The sequence below is a fragment of the Balaenoptera physalus genome (genome assembly GCF_965194825.1).
Source record: "Balaenoptera physalus genome assembly, chromosome: 3".
NCBI classification, from domain to species: Eukaryota; Metazoa; Chordata; class Mammalia; order Artiodactyla; family Balaenopteridae; genus Balaenoptera; species Balaenoptera physalus.
This window is the reverse complement of record NC_138890.1, coordinates 115,699,179-115,725,369: the sequence shown is the minus strand read 5'-3', so window position 1 is coordinate 115,725,369 and position 26,191 is coordinate 115,699,179. Positions and strand designations below refer to the sequence as shown.

Genomic DNA, 26,191 nt, shown 5'->3' with positions numbered 1-26,191 from the left:
CCCTTTATGGTGAAAAGTGGGTGACAAAGCAGGCAAAAGGAAGGGAAATAATTTTTTTTAATTTTTATGTAGAAATTTCATTGTTCTTAAAAAATCTTTTTAGAAACTTTTCCTACAGCTTTTATGTACTGTGATAAAATGTAGCCTTTATGGCAAAGCTTCAGAAGGTATGGTAAAAACTACTATTAACAAAGCAAGTAATAAAAAGAGGTTAGAAAAGCTGTTAGGTGAGTGCAAATCTCATGTGAAAGAAACTTCTTTCTTAACTCCATCCATCCATCCATCCATCCATGCATGCATGCATGCAGTCATTTAGTTTTCACATTATGCCAGATGCTGTGCTGGGTATCAAGGATATGAAAATGATTAAGATATGGTGTGTGCCCTAGAGAGATATATAATCTAAAGGGGAACAGAGATGTGTCAAGAGGTATTATAGACATCGTTGATGCCCCAGGTCACATTCCTTTGGCCACCTCTAACTTGAGCTGTGGTAGACAGTGCCATGTATGTTGAAGCCTTCTTTTTTGTTTTAAATTAATTAATTAATTAATTTTTGGCTTAGTTGGGTCTTAGTTGTGGCATGTGGGATCTTTTGTTGCAGCACAAAGGTTTCTCTCTAGTTGTGGCGCATGGGCCCTGTAATTCCAGAGCGCGTGGGCCCTGTAATTGCGGCATGTAGGCTCTCTAGTCATGGCACGTGGGCTCAGTTGCCCTGCAGCATGTGGGATCTTAGTTCCCCAACCAGGGATCGAACCTGCGTCCCCTGCATTGGAAGGCAGATACTTAACCACTGGGCCACCAGGGATGTCCCATGAAGGCTTCTCACTACTAGTGTCCACTGAGTTTCTCAGCTTTGCTGCCTCAGGGATCTCTCTGAAGCTACTCTCTGCGTGTGTGTGTGTGTGTGTGTGTGTGTGTGTGTGTGTGTGCTTGTGTGTGTGTGTGTGTGTGTGTGTGTGTGTGTGTGTTGGGATTGAGCCCTAATTACCCACAGTTGTAAACTGCTTAATAATCCCTCCTTTATTGGCTTTCCCTCTTTATCTGTCTCATCCTTCCCTCTTCCTCACTCTGGCTTCCTGGGAACACCACCCAAATAGACTATGTGTACTCAAGCTTCTCGTCACTTTCACCCCAGATCCTGCTTTTGGTCAAACCCAATTCTTGTATTATTAATACAAAGTAATAATATCTGTAGATGATGAAGGTATAAACAGAGTTCTCTTGTTCTACAGAGGATGGAGCAACTAATTCTCTCGGTAGGAGTTGCCAGGAAAGACTATTTGCAGGAGCCAAAGAAAGGGAGAAATTCGAAATTGGTAGTTGAAAGATAAAGCTCTCCAATCTCTTTAACTATGGCTCAATATGAGATATATAGTTCTGGGATGATATAATAGAGGCTACTTTGCATATCTCCTGTTATTTGCGTGACTTATACATGCCTGAGCCTTTCTAGGCTTTCTGGAGGAGTGAATAATAAGGTGGAGCTAATGCCCAGTTCTCAGATTAAGTAGCTTTGAGTCTGTTCCTCAGAATAGGAACAGTTCTATGCTTTGACCTTTGAAAACAACCCTGGACCAGGGAGGATGCTTCGAGGTAGGAGAATGTCAAGATATCCAGGCTTGGTCCAGGGATAATGGCTGTGGTCAGGGATGAAAGGACAGTTTGCTTGCAACACTGTGTGGTGGCTTTCTGTTGTCTTGTTACCAAGCTCCCAGGAGAATGTGTGTCAGGTTCCATGGGAGAAGGGCTGTAAAAATTTAAAGAGAAGGTCAAAAGGAAAAGTTGTGATTCATCAAATCATTGTAAAAAAACCCTAAAATTATGAGAACCTCCCTGGGGAAGGCCCATCCCCCAGGAAAACCCAGTGCTTTGCCTGAGACCTCTGGAGAGTATGAGGTCTGAGCAGGTCCATACTGGTGTTGATGGGAGGAACAATGTATTCCCTCGGCTCTAGAGCCTCTAACCATGCCAAGAGGCAGGCAGAACCATCGAAGTTCCTGAGGCCACAAATGGCGGGAAGCCAACTGTGGCAGCTGCCCCATGAACTGGGCAGATGAAGGCAGTTATGCAGTGGGGGTTGGGTGAGAGTTCTGGTTCTCAGACTCAGAGACTATGAATATGGTTATCCACAACCCAGTCACCGTTTCTCCCTGGTCATCTGGTAGCTGGACACTGGGCAAGCATGAGTTACCATGTCATGCTTAATGAACCAACAAGACTATGCCACTTCTTTAAAAAAAACCAACGTGGACTTCTCCATTTGGGCAATATAATAAAACCTAATGTAGAATGCAAGGACAAACAACACAAACCCCCAGCTTTAGGCCTCTATTTCTCAACATAATTCTTAAAATAAAAAAAAAAAAAAGGGAAGTTGCAGAAGAGATGTATAATAAGGTCCAACATACATAAAAGACGTGTGTAAGAGTGTAAAGGTGTTGCAAGGGGACTGGAAGGGAGCCGCCTGTTTGTTGACAGTGGTTACTTGCAGGGAGGCACTGGGAGCTGGGCGTGGGAGGGAATGGTAAAGGGGACTTTATGTTCTGTTCTGGATTATTTGAATCTTTTACATATTATTTATGTAACCAAATAAAAACCACACAGTTAAAAAAAATTACTTTCAGATTCACTCACTTGTCTGACTTTCCATTTTCTCATCTGTAAAATGGAAATAACAATACTTACCTCCCAAAGGTATGTTGCATATGAGAAAATGTCTGTTGAGCCTCCAGCATCTCAGTGCCTGACATATGCCAGGCATTCAAGAAATTTTAGCTGTCTCTACCTTCTCCTCTCATGAGGTAAGGAAGAGAATAGCCATTTTAAATAAATCTGATTTCTTTCTTAAAATTCTCAACATTAAAGTAAAGGGAGAACCTGAAAGCAATCTTTCTTTCCTTAAAGGCCTAATAATCAGATTTGGGGTATTTCTTTCAGGAGATCAGAAAATGAGCCATACCACCGTGAACGTACCCGATCTCTTCTGATCTTGAAAGCTAAGCAGGGTCGGGCCTGGTTAGTACTTGGATGGGAGAAAATGGGTTAGATTGCTCTGATTATTTCCTCACTTATAAGAGTCCCCCTGAAAATTTATGCCTAATTTTGCAATCTAAGAATTATAAACTGTCCTTACTTTGAAGACTTTTATGAAATTGCATAGACATTAGGTCATATCAAGTATGATTATATAATTCATGGTTCATGAAAAAAACAAAATCAGTTTTCTGAAAATGTACCTAGATAAAAACAACAGTAGTCTTCTTTCTGTCTGTTCACACAAGAACAAATAGTATATCCAAAAAAGTCACAGAACTGTAATGCTTCTTTTACTATTTTACTACATTTATATGTTACTGTATATATTACTACATATTACTATATATTGCTATATTTATATATTTTGCTATTACTATATAATTTACCACATATTATAGTATACATTATATACCATACAATTTACTATATAATTTATATATTTCACTATAATACTGTTTTGCTTTTTTAAAAATAGTATTTTAAATATGATTATTGGTAAATGCCTCCTTAATATTTAGGTATACGTATACATGTTGTGTGTTACATAATGTATATGTATGTGCAATAATGTCTTTCTGTCTTGCAAAATGAGGATAATTTCACCATAATGTTCTTATGCAGAATATTCTAGGTAATAAAATGAGCTTCACAGTTAGTTCTTACATCTCATTGGTCCATACCATTTGAAATGTTCCATGGTCTTTCTATGAAGTCATTGTTTAGATTTTCAGACCAGAAGATTTTATCACAGTAGCTGCACAATTCTGTTTGTACTGACTACTAAAATGCTTACTCTTAATTTTATATTTGAACTTACTCTGATTAAAGATGTTAAGTGGCAATCTCTTTTATAAGCTAAGACATTTTAACAGTAAACACAATTATCTCTTGAGTACCTCCTTTGAACAAGATGCTGTGCTAGGCTCTGTAAATAATACAAAGATGAAATTTCTCCCTGCCTTTAGAAGCTCACATCATGGAGAGAGACAGATACATTCATTCACTCCAAATATTGAGAGCTACCGTACGTGCTGGGCATGTACTAACAACTTTATACCCATAGGAGATGGTACATTGTGAGTTCTTTAACAAAGATACAGAATTGTTTAGATACTATGGGAAAGGAGAGACAAGTCTGGATTAGGGATAGCCAGTAAGGATTTATTCAAGGCATGTTATTTGAAATTGGCCATGAATGATTGATTGGACTTTGACAAGTGAGAACTGAGTGGGAGAAGGACATTCTTCATAGCAGGGACTGTATGTGCATGTATAGTCATAGGTAAACTGAGACTCAAAAGATACATTTATTTTTGGTAAGTGTATTGTGTTTCCGTACTACAAAATACTTTTATCCAATGAATCATAAAAGAATGCCACTATGAAATAATTATCTGAAGGATACTCAGACCATCAGCCTCTTCAACAGCGTATAATCACAGGGGAAAAGGTGGTAAGAGATAGCTGGTTGGGCTGGGTTTAGCTTAGGTGGTGAGTTTGGAAGGCAGTGAGCTGGATAATGGGTGGCGCTGTGAATATGTTTATGGGTCTCATGAGGCTATAATCAAGGTGTCAGCGGGGCTGGGTTCCTTTTTGGACACTCTCAGGGAGAATTGTTTCCTTGCTCATTTAGGTTGTTGGCAGAATTAGTCCTCATGATTTTAGGACTGATGTCTCCATTTCCTCGTTGGCTGTCAGCTGAAGGCTGTCCCCAGCTTCTAAAGGCCACTCACATGTCTTGGCTCATGAACACCTTCCTCCATATGCAAAACCAGCAACTCTTCTTCCTTCCCCTTCCACGTTTAAGGACTCATGTGATTCCACTGGGCTTACCTGGATAATCCAGGATAATCTCCCCATCTCAAAGTCCTTAACCTTAATCGTAAAGTCCCTTTTGCCATGTAAGGTGACATATTCACAGGTACCAGAGAGTAGAGTGTCAACATCTTTGGGGGATCATTATTAGGCCTACCACACAGTGCCTTCAGCTGCTTGGATAACTCATGGAAGTGTAGCCAGTGGCAGAACAGAGGGCCACATATGTTCCTGTTAGTGTGTGGTGGGTATCAGTAGCAGCAGTCACAGCAGCATGGCTGGAGACTGTCTTCTGCAAGAGATGATGGATTTCAGTTTTAACCCATTAGTGAACCCAGAGTCCAGTGCAACTTTTGAGGTAAGAAATATAACTTTCTAACTTGACGTTTTCTCAATACTCACCGGCTGTCAGTATAGAAAACATAGAATTCAGATTACAGCCCTTGCCCAAAGGATTCACAAATTAAATCTGTCAGACTGAGGGAGAAGCAGCATGATGGTGGGGTGAGGCACACCCTAAGGAGAAAAAGAAACAGAGTTAGGGAGGGGCGGGTCACTGGCACAGATTAACAGAATGTTCTAGCTGTTTAAAGGACCCGAGATACCATTTAGCCATGTTCTGGGCCTTTTAGGAAGTTTCTTGGGAACAGAGCCTCCCCTTACAGCTTGTTCACTGCTTTATCCCCAACACCTAAAACAATGTTCACCAATTTGTAGGTGCTCAGTAAATACTTGTTGACTGACTAGTGCAGAAACTCAGGTCAGAGAGGTGAACTGATATGATCAAGGTCACTCAGCTGGTTTATGGTAGAGCTGGATCTAGCAACTAGTTTTGACTCCTCATTCTTTGCTCTATCAAATTTAGGAGGCTGCTCCTAAAAAATGAACTACTCTAACCAATGAAGCCTCCTGTATGCTTTCTCTCTACCTTGCACATAGCATTTCTTCTTCCTATATGAAATATTACCAACCAAATATATCAATTTAATGTCTGAAATGTGAGTTGAGAGACTCAAGTTCTGTTCCTAGTTCCTCCGTTCACTTCCTTTGTAACTGAGGCAAATGACTTAACCTGTTCAAACTCAGTTTCTTTTTTGGTCCTGAGAGGGGCTAAAGGCTCTTTCAGTTCTCCTGTCCTGTGATTCTAAATTTCATGAAAGGTTCTAATAAGCTCACCTGTGGACTGTATGTCTGAATATCTTTATATCAGTGTCCTTGAAGTGTGGTCATTGCATCACCTCTATCAGAATCACCTGGGGTCCTTTAACTATGCTGATTTTGTAATTGTTAAAAAGAATAAATTAGACACGTAGTTGTTGATTTGGAGGGATTTCCATTAAGCTATGCTTCCTAACAGTTTCCACCTTTATAGTAATGGTACACATAAAAAGTGATAATATTTACGTGGTGTACTGGGGTAAGAAACTTTAGACTGTCTCTTTGTCAATTCCCCTCTGAGAAACTGCCACTGAGTGAGAAAAACAAGTTGCAAAAAAAGAAAAATGATCCCTTTTTTTTTAAGACAATACCAAAATTCTGTATGACTATGTATAAGCATGTCTGCATGAATATGTATTATATGTTTGTATATGATTATGTGAGTTAACGTTATGTGCTTGTAGATGTATAGTATTATAAGAATATCGAAAGGAACATACTGAGTTGTTAACATAGGGAAAAGAGGAAGGAGGACAAAAAATAAAAAAAATTTTAAAAAGATGAAAACACTAGTGTGTATGATATGAACCCATTTACGCATTTATGTAAAAGAATATATTCATATATAAAGACATTTAAAAATAGAATAAAAAAATGCAGATCCATGGCCCCTACTGTAAAGTCAAATCTCAGGGGTAGGAGATATGGAGAGGTGCATCATTAACAAATATTCCAAGTGATTCTGTAACAATGAAATCTGTAAATCTTTGCATTAAGTGCTAATATCATTAGCTGTAAACACAGCATGGTTGGAAATTTCCATCCTGCAATGCAGGCTCAGCTGATCTTCATTGTCTTGGAACATAGTAGATGCATAATAAATAGCTGTTGATTATTTGAGTCATTTGGAGGACAGGTGGAGGGAGTGAGGGCCAAAGTGGTGGGAGAAGTCGATCAGCTGGGCAAGGTCAAGCTCAGGAGCCATGAGGAAAAACACATAAGAACAATGGACTGGGCTCCCTTGGCATTTTCAAACATTCAACAGTATTTGTTAGGCACTATATACATGCAGGACACTTTTCTCTCTCTTATTTCATTTAATTCTTAAATAACCCTTTACAAACTCAGAGAGGTGACGTGGGTAGCACAAGTAGTATCAAAATTGGGATATGAACCCCACGCATATTTTGAGCACTCAGCTATAAACTAGACTCCTGGCAGCTGCTGAGGATAGGAGGGCAAGCACAATAGATGGTTTGCTCTTTTTCATGTCCACAATCTTGCAGCTCGGCCACGATCATTCCAGTCTGTTGTCACTTATTAGTTGACAGTCCTAGTCGGCTGCCTAGAAGCAGCTTCTTTGTCATATATCCCAACCTGGATCCCACCAAAGAGAGATTACAGCAAATGTGCTTTTTTGTCTATCGTCACTAGCTAGTGTTTTCACAGTGGGGAGAAACTATTTCCCAGATGATTTTGAATAGTGCAAGAAGACCAAGAAGACTAGTTCCTTCCAATTCTTAGGTACGTATCAAGTGAAAATAATTCTGGCTTTTTATAGCTTTATCTGCTAAGTGTTTTGCTGTTAGAGCAAAAGGAAGGTGGCGGTGGGGGGGGTGGTGGTGGGGAGAAAGAGATGCCCCCTCATTAAGTTCAAGGGGGGGGCAACGAATGGTACAAATAAATTCCACACACATACTCATTTTTTGGTAATCTCTGGTGTTGGGTAGTGGATAGGAAAAAATCAGAAGTGTATATTTTGCGCCTGAATGCTTGAAAGAAAACAAAACCGGCATCTTTTTGTCATCCACTAACATTAACTTAAGGGCCTTGATCTTTGGACCTGTGCCACCCCGCGATCATTTCTGGAGAAGTAGCCATTTTGCAGATTCTGGAGAATGGTACCAGGGGCCGGACCCTGGTACTGAATCTCTCTTTCCCAAACGTCTGCGGAGCCAGTCCGAATCGATGGCACCAAGGCTGGTCTCCGTGATTTAGCAGCAACCTAGAGTCGGAAAAAACCGGAAGACGGGAGGCAGGGATTCCCAGGTGGAATCAGGGGTGTGCGAAATTCATTAGTGAGGACAAGGCCCCAGCGGGCGTTATCTGTGGATACAGGTGCGGAGCTTCTCTAGGTCTCCGCGCCTCTGAGCCCAGTTAAGCTGCCACTCCTTCCCCAGGTGTGCAGCCTGCGTCCCAAGCTGCCTTCCCAACCTGGGGAAGTGGTCTCAGTGTACGTCTTTCTTGCCCACAAAGTGCCACCTCTCCCCTAAGTCATGCTCGGCCACACGGCGCCGATTTTAAATCGATAACACAACCAAGTCCAGCCAGACGCTCCGCTCTTCAAAATGCGCTTAGCACAGAACACCTCCGCGCTCCTCCCACCGTTCCCAGCTTCCTCCGCCCCTAGTTCCTCCTCGGTCGTACTTAAAGCCCGGAGTGCTGGAGTGCGGCCCGGAGGAACGGGATGGCGAACTAGGAGCGGCGCCGGCGTCCGGCAGCCCGTCGCACCGGGCATGCTCAGTGGCACGGCCGGCTGGGTGGCCTCGCGAGCTGCAACCGGATCTGCTCGGCGGCGGCGGCGGCTGCGGCGACGTGAGCGCGCAGGGGGGCGGCGGCCTCGCCTCCTCTCTCTCTCTCTCTCTCTCTCTCTCTCTCTCTCTCTCTGCGCCTGGGTCGGGTGGGTGACGCCGAGCGCGAGATGTCGGATTTTGATAGTAACCCGTTTGCAGACCCGGATCTCAACAACCCTTTCAAGGTGAGCGCCGTCCCCAGCATTTCCCGCCACCGTGACGCGTCGTTGTTTGTTTAAACCGACAAGTTCCTTCGCGCCCGCCACTCGGCCCCCTTCAGCCCCTTAGACAGGGGCTCGGGGCCGCCGCACCCCTCTGGGGGGTCGCGCTCGGGCCCAAGCGTCACTCCTTTTGGGGTCGGAGTGGAACCTACCAAGCTCCCCATACGGCCGGCCCTCCCCGCGTCCCCGACTGGAGAGGGTCGTGCCCTGGCCCGGGAGTGAGGGTTCCTGGGGCTTCGGGGTTCCCGGCCCGCCTCTCGGGAGCGGGGAGAGTGAGAGCTTAGAGCAGGTGGAGTTGTCACCTGTCAGGTAAGTGTGGCTGGCCGGGCAGGGGCGGGGGCCAGGACGCGGCGGAGGGGGGCTCACCCTCGGGAGGGGTTGTCATGGGGACCCGAGGCGGCGCTGAGAGGAGCTGCGTGGGTGATGGCAGAGATGTGGAGGAGAGGTGAGGGCACCGAGTACGCTGCAATTAAAAATAAAAGGTTTTTGTTTTTATTTTTTAAACTTGTGTTGCGCCCAGGTGCCACCAGCGGCGCTGCCATCCCTCCTCCCCGCCATTTGCCTGAGGTTGAGGGTATTGATATCAAAGCATAAGTTAAATATAAATAAACACACCTGGAAACAATAGTGCACGTGGACGATCATCTTCCTTCCTAACCGCTCTTAGTAAGGTAAACGACGGGATATTTTCCAAGCTCCTTGTGCGTCAGCTGTTCTCTGGGCTGTATGAGGATACCATTTCCCACATGAGCTTCTTTCTTTCTTGGAGTCTACCTTTTGGATCCCAGCTTCGAGAGGGCTTGGCATAGAAACCGGCAAAGGAAGACGGCTAAGGTGTTCATTATCTGCGCCTAAATTAATGCAACGTCTATATAAATATCTTAAAAAGTACCACTTCAGGTTTCTTAATGAGTGCTGTTGTTTAGCACGTGTAATTTGTTTCTAGTGCTCGAAGTTGGTTAATTTCCCCTGGTTATGTACAATAGTAACTTTAATTTGTGGTCATACAAGGGTCACTTCTGGCTTGTTGAGTTTACATCTCTTCTTTTTACTCCTGGTTTTATCTCTTATTAAGAATTCTAGAAAAGGAAAAACATCCCTCTTCTGATTGTTCGCCTGTTAATTTCATGGAGGATTATCTTAACTAAATGATTCTGATTATTATTGACAGCTTGACTCACTGTAGAAATGTAGAATAGACTCAGTCAACTATTGCTTTGCCTCTAATATCACTTAAGAAAATTCTCTACACCTGGCCTGAAACTTTCAGGTTTTAAAGATGATATGGTTATACTTTGAGTAGAATTTTTTCCCCCTCAGAAGTTTAATATTTAGTATTCCATCATCCCATGTTGTGGAAAATCGGATTATTCTTAAATCATAAACATTCTAAAGAGACATCTCATAACTTGCCAAACGGGTTTTATTTTAGAATATTTTGAGGTATAACATTAAGAACCTGTTAGCTCTTCCTAATTCAAATAATTCATTGATGCTGTTTATTCAGCATCTGACAGTTTGGCTATTTTCTGTTCTGTCATTCCATTTCCTGGCTTAATTTACATAGCTAGTTCTCTTGTTAGGGCAAGACATTGTCGGCTTCTCAGCCCAGACCGCTTTTTTGTGACATGTAATGTTGCCATGACACTTTCCTCTTCTGCTGTACATACGGTTGCTGTAATAATTCTAAACCCAAAAGTAGCTTTAAATATTCATTCATTGTGGCATAAAATTATAAACTTTTTTGTTCTTTATAAGTGGGTGCATTCAGAGGACAGTGATTATTGAGGTTCATAAAATGCCTCAAAGGATGGATAATTTAGGCCTAAAGAAGACTTTGTTGTACACGTTTCTGTTTATGATCTTTCCCTATTTTCGCTGACTGTCAGAGCATTGTGTATCTGACCTTTTTCTACTTAAATTCAGCTGCCCTTCCTACTCTCAAAGTAAAGCTTTACATTTATAGCATAGTCTTTCTTCTTTCTACTGTTGGTTTCCTTCTATGTAAATGTGATTTTTGAAATAGCATTTCTGGTCCTCTCTACTTAAATATAAAAAGTTCCCAGGTGCATCTTTGTGTTACCTTATCGTCATCTTTCTTTTCAAATCTGTTCTTATTTTCAATATTTGAAATATTTCAATATTCAAAAGTAAAGTTCATATTTTCAAAATATATATTTCACATTTGGCAACCATCCTAATTTCTTCTTGATTAAAAACTATTTGATTTCCATTGCTAACTTGCCCATTGTCTTACATCGAAGTGTAGGTAGTGCAGAATTGGCATTGGAATTTAGATCACCTGATTCCTAGTCAATTGCTGATGGCACTATATATTCTCTCTGTTTGCATTTATTTCACCAAAATTCTTGTTTTGTGTTTGGAGCTTGGACTTGAGGCTCTCATGTAGTATTTAAAAGTTTTGGCTCAAGAGTTAAAAAACAAACAAACAAACAAAAAACCCAAAACTGCATTTAATCTTGGCTTTGTCACTGACCAGCTGTGAAACCTTGGAAAGTTACTTAGCCCCTCTATACCTTTAGTTTACTATTATGTAGAATAGAATAATATCAATAGTACCTTCTCCATAGGATTGTTAATAGGATTAGGTGAACATACATTTAGTGTGTTATCAGTGCTCAGTGCATGGTGCCTTTAATTAGATAATAATAGGTAGTATTAATAGGAATTCAAGGAACTGTATTTAATTATAGTTGATGATATTGTTCTTAGCTTATTAATTTGGTGAAGTTCATGTTACCTTTGAATCTTCTAGAGTGCTAATAGTAGCTAGTAGTTTGGCGGGTCATAGTTGAGGAATCAAGGCTAAAAATAATTAAGTGGTTTGCCCTAGGTCACCCTACTAAGAGTAGACCCAGGTTGTCTGAATCCTAGTGCTTTGTCACTTCACATGCTTCCTCCCTAATAAAAGAACTCTATATTAAAATTGAGCAACTGTCCATTTTATTTTGGCCTCAAAAGTTATTTCTACTCTATTGAAATAATCTATTTTAAATGGCATACAATTCAGTGTTCTTATTTATCTTTTTAGTTGCAGTAATATCAGTGGTATCCTAAGAGTTTAGTTGAAGTTGAAAATTGAAAACTTTGTCTTAAAAAGAGACCCATGGGCTTCCCTGGTGGTGCAGTGGTTAACAATCCACCTGCCAATGCAGGGGACACGGGTTTGAGCCCTGGTCTGGGAAGATCCCACATGCCACGGAGCAACTAAGCCTGTGCACACAACTACTGAGCCTGTGCTCTAGAGCCCGCAAGCCACAACTACTGAAGCCCGCAGGACTATAGTCCGTGCTCTGCAACAAGAGAAGCCACCGCAATGAGAAGCCTGCGCACCGCAACGAAGAGTGGCCCCCACTCGCTGCAACTAGAGAAAGCCCGCGCGCAGCAATGAAGACCCAACGCAGCCAAAAAAAAAAAAGAGACCCATAATTCAAGGATGTTACCCATTTTGTTTTCATTTACAATAAAGTGGATGCCACTCTTCCCTTAGCCATTTAAAATTTTAAGACTGGAGATTGGATAGCAACAGGAAAGGATTTTTTTCTTTATCTTTCAGCATTAATCTGGAGCATAGCGGTAGTAATTTATGGTCTATGGTATTTTATGTCATGTGAACTGCATGAGTTCCCAGTCTCTTTTCCTCAGGTCGATATTTTAAAAAGGAGTCCATTGAGCTGCTGATTATATTTCATCAAATTAAGATGCATCATTATTTAATTTACCTCCGAGTTATCTATTGCTGTGTAACAAATACATGCAAAATCCGCAGATATGGAGGCCGACTGCATTACACCAGTTTATATAAGGGACTTAAGCATCTGAGGATTTTGGTATCCAAGGGGGCTCCTGGAACCAATACCCTGCTTATAACAAGGGACGATTGACTGTAATCCCAAAATGTAGTGGCTTGAAACAAAAATTATTTGCTCAGTATTTTGTTATTTGAGCTACATTTAGCTGGACAGTTTGTTTTTAAATGTTATTGTCTAGAGTCACTCATGTGGCTTCAATCATCTGGCAGCTTGACTAGGGTGGGATGGTTTAAGATGTCCTCGCTCAAGTACCTGGCAGTTACCTGGGGCTGTCAGTGGGGGCAGCGACTGGTGCTCTTTCATGTGGCCTTTCCTAGGAATAGCCTGGGCTTTTTACGTGGTAGCGGCAGTGTTCCAAGAGGACAAGAGTGAAAGCCACAAGGCTTCTTGAGTCAGTTCACTTCTGCTACATTCTTTTTGTCGAAACAAGCCACAAAACCAGCCCAGATTCAGAAAAGGAGTGGGAGGATTAGACTTCACATCTTGATGAAAGGAACTCTGTCCCTCTTGATATAGACCTAGGAACTGAAAAGATAAACCCAGTGTAAAATGGTGAGACAGGTACAGGATAACCTCAGTAGAACTCCCATCAAATGGAGGAGGAGTGGGAGGCACGTAGCAGTCGCTGGTACAAATAGCAGGTCTGAAATCCAGCCAGGCTCATTAGTCAGGGTCCCCTGCTTTGGGGGCAATGAGAGTTCTTTGATTAGGGCCCAGTTCTACTGCCTTGGAAGTCTTTTTCTAATCTTATTTTCTTCTGCTTTTGGCTCTACCCTCTGAGAAGTCTTTCTTTTCTGTAAATTACCCCAGTTTGTAACTGAGTAGTATTTTCAGTCTGCTTCCTTCCCATTGAAAATTGGGAGTCCAGAAACCTCTTTTCAATTTGAAATGTCTCTGTTTCTTTTAGTCCAGGCTGATACAACTCTCTTAACAATTTGTTAATCTTATCTGGGTTCAAACTATCGCTTAAAACACATCTGTAATTCTTTTTGAGACACTCTTCTTTATTTAGGGTATAGTGTCAGGGTGCTGTGGATCAATGCTCTTAAGATATGTGAAAACCTTTTGTCTAGATTGAGTATCTCCTAAGGCAGTGTAAGCTCCCAGGCAGGTACAATGGGAGGCTGCTAGTGTGGGCGGGGTACCTCTCACAAATGCTATATGACAAACAAAACTAGTGTTTGAGCATGTTTTATTTTGGTCCTTGGCTTTAACAATAATTGTAGCAGAAATGATGGTGAGTGTGAAAATTTTGAATATAAACTGTTCTTTTGCTGATCCCCACCCCCGCCACCAAAGGTTTTTTGGAGTGCAGTTAATATTTACTAGTGTCGAATGCAGATCCAGGAAACTTACTGGATATTTTCTTAATATGAATCACAGTGTTATGTAGTTCCTGAAAATATATATTGGATTAATGAAGTTAGTGACCAGTTCTTAAAAATGAATCTACAGTATTCTGTTCTTGTCCATCCAGTGAATATTGTCTTCAGTTCCAAGTGCGTATTTAAAGACTGGTTTGAACAAGATAGGTTGTTCCCAAGAAGAAGACAGAATGACCATGGGCCTGGAATCAAGTCCTAGGAAAATTAAGTTTACTCAATGGGTTTAGTTTACAGAAGGCTAAAGGGAAGTTTGAGATATACAGATGCTTGAAGGGTTCTTAGTTGGTTGAATGAATAAATTTGTTCTTGCTTCAGGAAAAAAAGGCCAATTGGCAGAGTTTATATGAAAATAGATTTTGTCCTAACATAAAGATTTTAAAAAATCTATTAGAATAGCCTGACAATGCTCTTTTGGTATGGAGTTCCCCAGTACTTGAAGGAATTCAAACAATTTCAATGACCTGTCACAGATGCTAAGGCAGAGATTTGTGTCTCAAGTTTTTTTTCTACTTTAAAACTCTCTAATTGTTACATTTTTGTACCCTTATGGACCATTTTGTGAATGCATAAATTCTCTCATGTTTTAATCTACTGGATATTGGAATTGAGTCTGATCATCTCAGGGAAGAGGGTTTATGTTCTAGGACGCTATGCTCTGAGCCCCAGCATCTATTGAGGGAGCAGCCTGAAGTGATTACTTACACATAGGCGATCATGTCCTTTACCGTGTGATGCTTGCCATGCTGGTCTTAGCTGACTGATCTTATCAAGCAGAAGCCAGTCTTTGAGCTGATCAGGAGCAGATAAGATCGCTTGGTCCAAAAACTTTGCCCCAACAAGAAGAGTGATAGTTAACTGAGCTATCTTTCTCAGGAAAGTGAACTGAGAGCACAGAGAAAAAGTCAGGTAGTTGTAGTGGGAATAACCACGGAAAGACATGAGGAAAGAGCCAAATTATCTATCATGCAAATCATGAAGCACTGGAATAGGAATCGTCTGACCAGGGCTTCTGAGGTCATTTTATAGAATTCCAGTCCCTTATTCGAGCTGCTCTTGAACTACAAGAGATATTGCCATGTTTTGAAGAATTCCAGCCTCTGTGAAACCTGGCATCCTTCTTTCTGTGTGCAGAGTCTGTTTCTTTCAACCAGAATTGCCTAAAGGTAAATGCAAAGTAATATCTTCTTGCCCAAATAGTGATAGAATCAAACCTGTAGGGACTTCCCTGGTGGCTCAGTGGTTAAGAATCTGCCTGCCAGTGTGGGGGATACGGGTTCGATCTGTGGTCGGCGAAGATCCCACATGCCGTGGAGCATCTATGTCCATGCACCACAACTACTGAGCCTGCGCTCTAGAGCCCACGAGCCACAACTACTGAAGCCCGTGCACCTAGAGCCCGTGCTCCACAACAAGAGAAGCCACCGCACTGAGAAGCCTGTGCAGCAGAGTAGCTCCCGCTCGCCACAACTAGAGAAAGCTGCGCACAGCAATGAAGACCCAATGCAGCCAAAAAAAAAAAGAATCAAACCTGGATTTAGGGACTTCCCTGGTGGTGCAGTGGTTAAGAATCCACCTGCCAATGCAGGGGACACGAGTTTGAGCCCTGGTCCGGGAAGATCCCACGTGCCACAGTGCAACTAAGTCCGGTTGCCACAACTACTGAGCCTGTGCTCTAGAGCCCGCGAGCCACAACTACTGAAGTCTGTGCGCCTAGAGCCTGTGCTCCACATCAAAGACAAGCCACCACGAGAAGCCTGCGCACCGCAACGAACAGTAGCCCCTGCTCACTGCAACTAGAGAAGGCCTGCGTGCAGCAACGAAGACCCAACGCAGCCAAAAATAAATAAATAAATTTATGAAAAAAGAAAAAAACCTGTATTTAGACCGAATACAGATAAAAATGATAGAAGAGCTCTACATGATATAATTAAAGTTGTACTTAGTTTTTGGTGGTAATGAAAGTCCAAATGCTATGGGATGTTTTTAAATCACAAGAAGGAAATTTCCCAACTTTTAATAGGTATGGGCATAAAAAACGATGTGGAGGTTGGTTGGATTTGACTTTGTACCAAGTTTCTTCCCTGTGCAAGAAATGCCACAAGAAATCCTTTTAAGTGTGTATGCAGATAGCAATCTCAATAATCTCCTTCTCCCTGGCGTTTGGCATGGGGTGCTTATAAGAATTAGTAATGCCAGTTCATCAGTTGATGGACATTTGGGTTGTTTCCACCTTTTGACTATTATGAATAATGGTGCTATAAACATCTGTATACAAGTTTTTGTTTGAACACTTGTTTTAATTTCTGTTGGGTATATACCTAGGAGTAGAATCTCTGGGTCTTCTGGTAACAATGTTGAATCATTTGAGGAACTGCCAGACAGTTTTCCAAAGTGGCTGCACCATTTTATATTCCCGCCAGCAGTGTATGAGGGTTCCGCTTTCTCTACATCCTAGTCAACATTTGTTGTTACCTGTTAATAATTCTAGCCATCCTAGTGGGTGTGAAGTATCTAATTTTGGTTTTGATTTGCATTCCCCTGATGACTGTATGATGTTGAACATATTTTATGTGCTTATTGGCCATTTGTATATCATCTTTGGAGAGATGTCTATTCAGATCCTTTGCCCATTTTAAAATTGGGTTATTTGTCTTTTTATTATTGAGTTGTAAGTGATTTTTTTAATATATTTTGGATATAAGTCCTTTATCCAGATATACGATTTACAAATATTTGCTCCCATTTTGTCGATTACCTTTTTACTTTCTTGTTAATGTCCTTTGAAGCACAAAAGTTCTAAATTCTGATTAAGTACAAATTATCTATATTTAGTGGCTTTTGTTTTGATATTGTATCTAAGAATCCTTTGCCAAACCTGAGGTAATGAACATTTATCCCTGTGTTTTCTTCCAAGAGCTTTATAGTTTTAGCTCTTACGTTTAGCTTTATGATTCATTTTGAGTTAATTTTTGTATAGGGTGTGAAGTAAGGTCGAACTTCATTCTTTTGAATGTGGATATCCAGTTGTTCCAACACCATTTGTTGAACAGACTGTTCTTTCTCCTTTGAATGATCTTGGCACCCTCGTTGAAAAATCTCTATTCTTAATCTGTGTTCTTGCAAAAGAAATGAAATATTTTAGTTAAAAAAGCCCTTCGTATTTCATGCAGAATGGCTCCCAAATACCTGCTGAAGTCCCTTGAGTATATTTATTAGCTTTCCCAGCTTCCCAAATTGCCAGAGCTAGTGTTGCAACTCCTCCTAATCTCTGCCTGTTTCAAAACTTAAAAAAAAAAAAGTGTAATAGTGGGTTTTATACTTGTTTTTAGAATGTAATTCTAAATACATCAATATTACCAACTTGATACCTTTCCTTTTCTTTAAAAGAAACACTTCCATTTATTTTACAGAGTACAGATGAATTATTGAATTTTTTTTTGCATATCAGCAGAACTGTTGGAACCTCTTAAAAGAATAAAGCAAGGAATAAGTGTATATTATAAAGTGTAGTGCATTTTGAGTATTGGTGAGATCAAACTAGGAAGAAAGGATTTGTGATAGGTATGCATTATAATTCTAAATTGATTGTTAATAGAAGAACAATAAATCAGACATTTGAATGCAAGTGATTTAGTATATGTAGCTATTAAAGATTTTTTCTTATCAAACACAGCCAAAACAATGCATATCATAGAAAAAACAATATGTACACAACAAATACTGGATGTTTCCACTTTGTTCAAGAGAAATAAGCAAAGGCAGAGTTGTATATATGCTACTGGCAGTCATTTTATCTGTGGGAACCCTCCAGTGGTGGTTAGAATTCTCATATAGTGATGTGGAATATATGTGGAAGGTGGTTGGTGATAGGAAAAAAGCATCAAGAATATGGGCCAGTCACGGCAGGGACTGGTGTACTAGTGTAATTTTACTACCATTTAGCAATTTTCCTGAAGCTGTTGATGCTTCTTTTGGGTTGATTTAGCCAGTCTTGTGGTTTTATTTATGGCCTAGCATACCTAATTTTTGGCATCTCAAATAGTCATAAATTTTAGTGAATTGCTTACAAGTAAGTGGCATATTATAAAAATGTAAATTAATGTATTCCCTAAGCTTCAAAGAAGTATGCTTTTTCTACTTGATTAAAAAAATTTTATGGAAATGTTTATATTTGAATCTCAGGGGAACTTAACCACCATTTACAGTTGAGTCCATAAGAAAATATTCTGTGAGCTATATGTATTGCAGACAAACATTTCTGTGTTCTTAGCCTGGTGCTGGGGGCTTAGAGGAAGAAGTTAATGAAGTTTACAGAGGTGGCCCCGGGGAGTTGGTAAAAGGGTGGCTTTGGAACCAGGCAGCCTAGATTTACTTGTCCGCCTCCTAGCTAGGTGACCTTAGGCAAATTGCTTAATTTTTCTGCCTTCAGTATTTATTTTTTTATTTTTTTACATTTCTTATAGTTCCAGAAGTTTAGCTTTTGAATTAAGACAAAGATGGGAAGCTCTTAAAATAACAGATAAAGGAAATAAATTATGGTGCAAGATTATCTTTGGTTGCAACATGTGATTATTTATTCTTCTCATTTATTTTATTCCTAAATTGCCTATGTTTCCTAAGGCAGACTCTAATTTTTATTAACTTATAAACTTTTGGTATTAACAGAAATAGCAACAAAAACAAAACATAGAAATTACTGGTTGTCTTACAAAGTGTGGGGATTGTAGAAGCTATTATATATCACAACTTGAACTGAGGGTAATAATAATGAGAGCTCATTTTATTTTTATGACAAATCACCTTGTGATGTAAACTTTGTTTAAATGTTGGAAAGTTGTACACTTGGTTGTTTAATGTTGATGATTTTTGAAAAGGATATCTAGTGTTCTTTTTATTATATTTGAGTCTAATATTTTTTAAAGTTGTGATTATGATTACTTTTTGACATCATGGGAAGCTAGCAGGAGATGAATCGCTGCTGTCACAGTTGGAACTCTGAACATTTTCTCCCTATGGATATATTGTTGTAGATTTGGATTTGGTGGTATGATTTTAAGTACTGGTCTGAAGAGCTTAACCACTAAGTTAACAAGAGTAGGTCATTTAGCCAGAATTCAATTCATAAGAAAATGTTCTGGGGGCTTCCCTGGTGGCGCAGTGGTTAAGAATCTGCCTGTCAGTGCAGGGGACATGGGTTCGAGCCTTGGTCCGGGAAGATCCCACATGCCATGGAGCAACTAAGCCCGTGTGCCACAACTACTGAGCCTGTGCTCCGGAGCCCACGAGCCACAACCACTGAAGCCCGCGCCTAGAGCCCACACAACAAGAGAAGCCACTGCAATGAGAAGCCTGTGCACCGTGATGAAGAGTAACCCCCACTCTCTGCAACTAGAGAAAGCCTGTGCACACTGCATTTAAAAGTTGACTGCCGTGGCTCATGCAGCTCAATATCAAAAAAACAAACAACCCAGTCCAAAAATGGGCAGAAGACTTAAATAGACATTTCTCCAAAATGTATTGGCAACAAACACATGAAAGGATGCTCAACATCTCTAATCATTAGAGAAATGCAAATCAAAACTACAATGAGGTATCACCTCATACCGGTCAGAATGGCTATCATCAAAAAATCTACAAACAATAAATGCTGGAGAGGGTGTGGAGAAAAGGGAACCCTCTTGCACTGCTGGTGGGAATGTAAATTGATACAACCACAGTGGAGAACAGTATGGAGGTTCCTTAAAAAACTAAAAATAGAACTACCATATGACCCAGCAATCTCACTACTGGGCACATACCCTGAGAAAACCATAATTCAAAAAGAGTCATGTACCACAGTATTCACTGCAGCTCTGTTTACAGTAGCCAGGACATGGAAGCAACCTAAGTGTCCATCGACAGATGAATGGATAAAGAAGATGTGGCACATATATACAATGGAATATTACCAGCCATGAAAAGAAACGAAATTGAGTTATTTGTAGTGAGGTAGATGGACCTAGAGTCTGTCATACAGAGTGAAGTAAGTCAGAGAAAAACAAATACTGTATGCTAATGCATATATATGGAATCTAAAAAAAAAAAAAAAAAGTTCTGAAGAAGCTAGGGGCAGGACAGGAATAAAGATGCAGATGTAGAGAATGGACTTGAGGAAACGGGGAAGGGTAAGGGTAAGCTGGGACGAAGTGAGAGAGTGGCATGGACATATATACACTACCAGATGTAAAATAGATAGCTAGTGGGAAGCAGCTGCATAGCACAGGGAGATCAGCTCGGTGCTTTGTGTCCACCTAGAGGGGTGGGATAGGGAGGGTGGGAGGGAGACGCAAGAGGGAGGAGATATGGGGACATATGTATATGTATAGCTGATTCACTTTGTTATGCAGCAGAAACTAACACACCATTGTAAAGCAAATATACTCCAATAAAGATGTTAAAAAAAAAAAAAGTTGACTGCCTTTAATATGACCAAAATACTGAGACGTCTAAAATTTTTTCACAGGTCTTTGCTTGCCACATTTAGTGGTAATTGTTTTGCTATTTCAGTATTTAATATGAATGACAGAAAACTCATTAATCTTGGTGGAGAACCACTATGTATGATAAAACAAACTTTTTGTTGCAAAAATCTCTTGAAAGTTTATTGGAAATAAAGGATGTCCTCCCATCCTTAGGATATCAGTTCAGTGACTCATTCATTAGTGGTCATTTAAGCTTGGCAGTCAGTTGAACAGACATATGACCAATATTTTCCTGTTCTTTGTGATCAGCCTTTTTCTTTTTATGTCTGTGCATTAGTATTGGGGCACCTAGCTCTTTTAGCTACCCAATTTCTCAAATTTCAGAAGAAATTTTCATGATTCCATATAATAGAATGCTAAAATAAAGTATCCAGTTTGTAAGTATTCAAACTCTGGTGTCAGTGTAGTCTCCGTTTGCCAATCCCCCTACCTCATCCGTTTTTACTTTCCTAATGAGCGTTTCTCTATTTAATGAGGGCAGTGAGTGATTTGGTACTTAGATTTTTGAAGACATGGATTTATAGCTGGTTGGCAACATTTCTTCCAAGAAATGTTACATCTGATTATCTTTTTAAAACACAACTTTGAGATATAATTTATATACCATACAGTTCACCAATTTAACAGGTACAATTTAGTGATTTTTAGTATTTTCACAGTTGTGCAGTCATTACTACTATCAATTTTTGAACATTTTCATCACCCCAAAAAGAAACCCCATACCCTTTAGCAGCCATTCCCCATTTCCCTCCCAACTTCTCCAGCACTAGGCAGCCACTAATATTCTTTCTGGACATTTCATACAAATGGAATCATACAGTATGTAGTCTTTATGACTGGTAGCTTTCATATAGCATCATGTGTTTAAGGTTCATCCATATTACAGCATGTATCAGGACTTCATTTCTTTTTATTGTCAAATTATAATTCCATTGCATGGATATACTACATTTTATTTGTGCATTTGTCAGTTGATATAAATTTGGGTTGTTTCCAGCTTTTGGCTGTTAGGAATCATGCTGCTATGAATATTTGTACAAGTTTTTTTACAAGTGGACATATGGATATATACCTAGGAGTGGAATTGCTAGGTCATTTGGTAATTGCCAAAGTATTTTCCAAAATGGCTGTACCATTTTACATTCTTACCAGCAGAGTATAAGGATTCTAGTTTTTTGACATCCTTGCCAATACTATCTTTTTTATTATAGCTATTCTAGTGGAGTGAAGTGGTATCTCATTATGGTTTTGATTTGCATTTCCCTGATAGCTAGTGATGCTGAGTGTCTTTTCATGTGCTTAGTGGCCATTTGTACATTTTCTTTAGAGAAATGTCTATTCAGATCCTTTGCCCATTTAAAAATTGTTGTCTTTTTACTACTGAGATAGTTATTTTATATATATTCTAGATACAGGTCACTTGTCAAATATATGTGAAAATTTTCTCCAATTTTGTAGGTTGTCTTTTTACTTTTTTAAAAAAATATTTATTTATTTATTTTTGGCTGCATTGGGTCTTAGTTGCTGCGTGTGGGCTTTCTCTAGTTGCGGCGAGCGGGGGTTACTCTTCGTCAGGGTGCACGGGCTTCTCATTACGGTGGCTTCTCTTGTTGTGGAGCACGGGCTCTAGGTGCACAGGCTCAGCAGTTGTGGCGTGCAGGCTCTAGAGCGCAGGCTCAATAGTTGTGGCTCATGGGCTTAGTTGCTCCCGGCATGTGGGATCTTCCTGGACCAGGGAACGAACCTGTGTCCCCTGCATTGGCAGGCAGATTCTTATCCACTGCGCCGCCAGGGAAGCCCTCTTTTTACTTTCTTGATGGTATACTTTATAGCAGGAAAGTTTTAAATTTTGATGAAGTCCAATTATCTGTTTTTTCTGCTGTTGCTTGTGCTTTTGGTGTTATATCTAAGAAGACATTGTCTAACCCAAGGTCATGAAGAGTTACTCCTGTGTTTTCTTCTAAGAGTTTTATAATTTTAGTGCATATATTTTGGGCTTTGATTCATTTTGAGTTAATTTTTGTATGTGGTCAGAGGTGTCAGTTCTCTATTCAAAGTTACTTAACTTTTAAAATCTTTCTTAAGGATTTATTATAAATGTAGGACACTTTGATACAATCTTAATGTTCAGTTCTTGACCCTGTTGGTTTAAGAAGTCATTTGTTCAGGTTTCTAGCCACTGCTCTATCTTTAGACATATTGTCTTTTTTTGTCTGGCTTTCATGTAGTTCATGTAGCTCAAAAATGGTGCCACATAATAAATATGCAATTTGGAATTGTAGGACCCCTTTACTTTAGTGATATCTTATGGCATTTGCTAATTCTTTTGCCAGTGGACTGTTTTCTGTTATTTTGGTTAGGTGGTTAATGTGGATCCAGTGGCATAATTTGAAAAACAAGCCAAGCATATTCTCAGTCTTTATCACCATTATATTTAAACTGTAGTATATGCCAGTTTGATAAGGTCTTTATAGTTAAAGTTTTTGTGTAATTGCTGTGATCGTATTAGAGATTAAACAGTTTCAAATTCAGTTGTCTTCAAGAGGTTATTATCATTGAAGATGGAACAAGAGTAGATTATTTATTTAGCCAAAAATTTATGGAGCACTGAAAGTGAATCAGACACTGTGACAGTCACTAGGAATAGAGAGATGAAGAAGTCCCTGATGTTAAGGATCCACACTTGAGTTGGGAGACATAATGTGCGATTAAGTGCTTTGAAGGAGAAAGAAGAATTGGTCAGTATTATAGCCTCAGTTCCCCTGAATGCAGAGTCTGAGGCAGAAAGCTTAGGTGTTGTTATAGTTTGCCTCCCTCATTTTATAGGTGGGAACATTCAGACACAGAGGTTAATAGTTCCAAGTTTAGTCAGGAATTACAGAACTTGGACGAAAACTATTCCATGAATGGCTTTAATAAGGATAGAGGATTTCTTAAAGCAACTGCTCAGAGTGCTGTTGGCAATATAAAATAGAACATATATATACACAATATAATATAGAATAGAAAGCACCAGATCTCTTAATTTCATTTTGACTGTGGGCTAAGAAACTAGAGTTTCTTGCTTTCTATATTATTTAAGTCCCTTCCATAGATCATTAATTATCTGGGTGAAATTTTCACCAAATTATATTAATGTTCAGAAATTATGTTTTGTTTCCAAAGAATTCTTCCTTTAGAATGTAGAGGGGCTAGATAGTGAAATAATATTTTTTTTTGGCACTTAATGCTGGTGTTAACATGGACAAAAATTGCAATTTAAGGTGTGGTTTGTTAACTTTTAAGTTGCACTTATGAGGTAAATCTGCTTGGGTGTGTTTGCTTCAGTTGTTTCTAATTTACTAAGGAGAGATTTGGTCCATAAAAAATTAGTTTTGAGTCTCTTTCAGGTTTGAGTTAAGATTGTCATGACTTGCAGTGAAAATGAATATCAGTTTTTCAACATCATGATTTATTGAATAATTCCTAGTGATTATTAAGCACTCCTTATAATGAGTTATAGAAGTTTTGCTAAACGTTGTTTTAGAATCTTGCTGAGATTTTTATTGGCTTCTTGTAGTAGTTCCCCCTCCCCCCTTGAAATTCTTAGTGTCTTTTAAATTCATATGATTACAATAGCTTTGAGAAGTATAGAGTAGGAAAAAAATTCTGTTCTCTGAAGGTAGCACCTCTCACAGCCCCTAGTTTGGGACTTTTCTCGTTTAATCAAGTTGCCTAGTCTAGTGTGTAATATTGATTGGATTAAGCAGAGCTATTGAGTATTTTAATAAAGTTTTGTGGAGCAATGCAGCGTTTAATTCAGCCTTTTTCTTTTGAAGACATATTGTTTGAAACATAAATTTGTGTTCTTTATCAGATTTTCTTCTAAAAACTTGGTCTTTGGAATCGGATTTGAAATTGAATCTTGACCATGTCACTTGTTAACTATATGACTTCGGGCAAATTACTTACATACCTCTGAGCTAGTATTCTCAGCAGTGAAAGAAAGGATGTAGACTCTAGGTCATAGGCGTGCTCTGAGGATTACATGGGATGATTAAAACATCTAGTGTTGTGCTAAACTAGATGAATTCTTTCTCCTTCAGTCTGTCTTTGCTTTAGCTGTCTTCAATTTCCCATAGGTTTCCTTGATAGAATTGTAAATATTCATTTCTTCTAAATTTTAAAAAATATTTAAATCATTGTCTTCTGGTATCTCGTGAAAAAGTGTGAGGAAAGTGAAAAAGTATGGTGAAAGTCTGCTACTGTGTTGTATAAAAACGTTGGCTTGGAAAACTTCTGACCAGGTCTCTTGTCATCTTTTGTAATTTTGAAAAACTTCGAGGGAATTTAGCTTTAAGTCTGAGTTTGTTTTCCTTTTTGTAACATACTGAATTTGCCCAAATGGATGAAAGTGAAATTATTAGCCATTCTTGAATAAATTATAATGACTAGATCAGCACTGTTGAATGCAAATATGTGTGCCACATGTAATTTAAAAGTTTGCAGTAGCCATACGGAAAAAAATCAGGTGAAATTAATTTTAATAATATATTTAACCCCGTATATACAAAATATCTTTCAACACATAATCAACATAACAGTTATTGATATTTTACATTGTTTTGTGCTTTGAAGTCAAAAACATGGTATGTTTTATACTTTCAGCACATTTCAGTTTGGACTAGATATATTTCAAGAGCTACATGTGGCTAGTGGCCACTACATTATATAGCAAAGGTCTATGTGAGTAAAATATAATATTACAGCAGTAGTGGGCTTTAGCTGTGTGTGATAAAAATGTCAGTGGTTATCACTGGTTTAAAGCTTGTCTTCATGCCTTAGCAGTCACTTATGTGGATGGTAAGAATTTACCCATCTTTGCAATCTCTATCCCATAAGTGATTTTACTAGTTATTCATTGTCCATTCCCAAAGATTTGTAAAGTTTCATAGGCCCAAAATATGCTCTTCGATTATTGAGAGCATAAACCAAACTTAATATATGTTTGTTCTCTTCACATTCATCAAATCTGTAGGTGTGACATGGGCAAGATTGTATTTTGAGAAGCTCATCCTGGATCACTGTGAAGAATACGTTGGGGAAGGGGTCAGAAGATGGGGGGGAACAGTAAGAAGGCCATTGCAGTTTACATGTGAGAAATACTGGCAGCTAATGGGAAGGGAGTGTGGGGTGGGAGTTGGAGAAGTGGAAAGAAAGAAGGGGGCTGATAGTAGCTTGAGAGTGACTGAAGGAATGCTTTTGTTTTTCTTTGCTTGTGTGCATTTTAAAGATGATTGAGACTTGAAATGTAGATGTGAGGCATCCTGTTGAGAGGAAGCAGATGAACATATGAGAGAAAAGGGTAGCTGATAGGGTAATCCTGAGAAAAGATGGGAAGAGATGAAACTTGTATATAAAGAGAGGTTTGTTGTTTTTTTTAAATAGGTTTTGTCAAGTTGGCTTAAACTTTAGAACTGTGGGGAATATCTATCACTAAGAAAAATAAAGGCTAAATTAGAGTTGTACTCTCCTCCCTCTCTTTTAAATTGGAAGGGAGAGAGAAGGTGAAATAAGAGTTAAATTAAGAAGTGATAGAGAACAGACTTGTGGTTGCAAAAGGGGGAGGGGGTTGGGAGAGGGATGGGGAGGGGGTTGGGAGAGGGA

The 26,191-nt window shown here is 39.5% G+C and overlaps 1 protein-coding gene and 1 long non-coding RNA gene across 3 annotated transcripts in view; one reads left to right on the top strand and one right to left on the bottom strand.

The window, feature by feature from the left end:
• Nucleotides 1-1,768: 1,768 nt before the first annotated feature.
• Nucleotides 1,769-26,143, bottom strand: LOC309659023. Its single transcript, XR_014262512.1, has 4 exons — nt 9,422-26,143; nt 9,173-9,269; nt 5,257-8,017; nt 1,769-5,146 (listed from the first exon to the last, which is right to left on the bottom strand). It is a non-coding gene; the product is annotated as an uncharacterized lncRNA (long non-coding RNA).
• The window catches only part of SCAMP1 (secretory carrier membrane protein 1), a 105,308-nt gene continuing 87,691 nt past the window's right edge, over nt 8,575-26,191 (top strand). The window contains exon 1 of one of the 2 annotated variants that reach the window (XM_082458226.1): nt 8,575-8,770. In XM_082458226.1, the coding sequence (XP_082314352.1) occupies nt 8,714-8,770 (57 nt within the window). In that variant the 5' untranslated portion in view covers nt 8,575-8,713. The remainder of the gene's footprint in view (nt 8,771-26,191) is intronic. The other variant, XM_082458225.1, reaches the window with a different exon arrangement.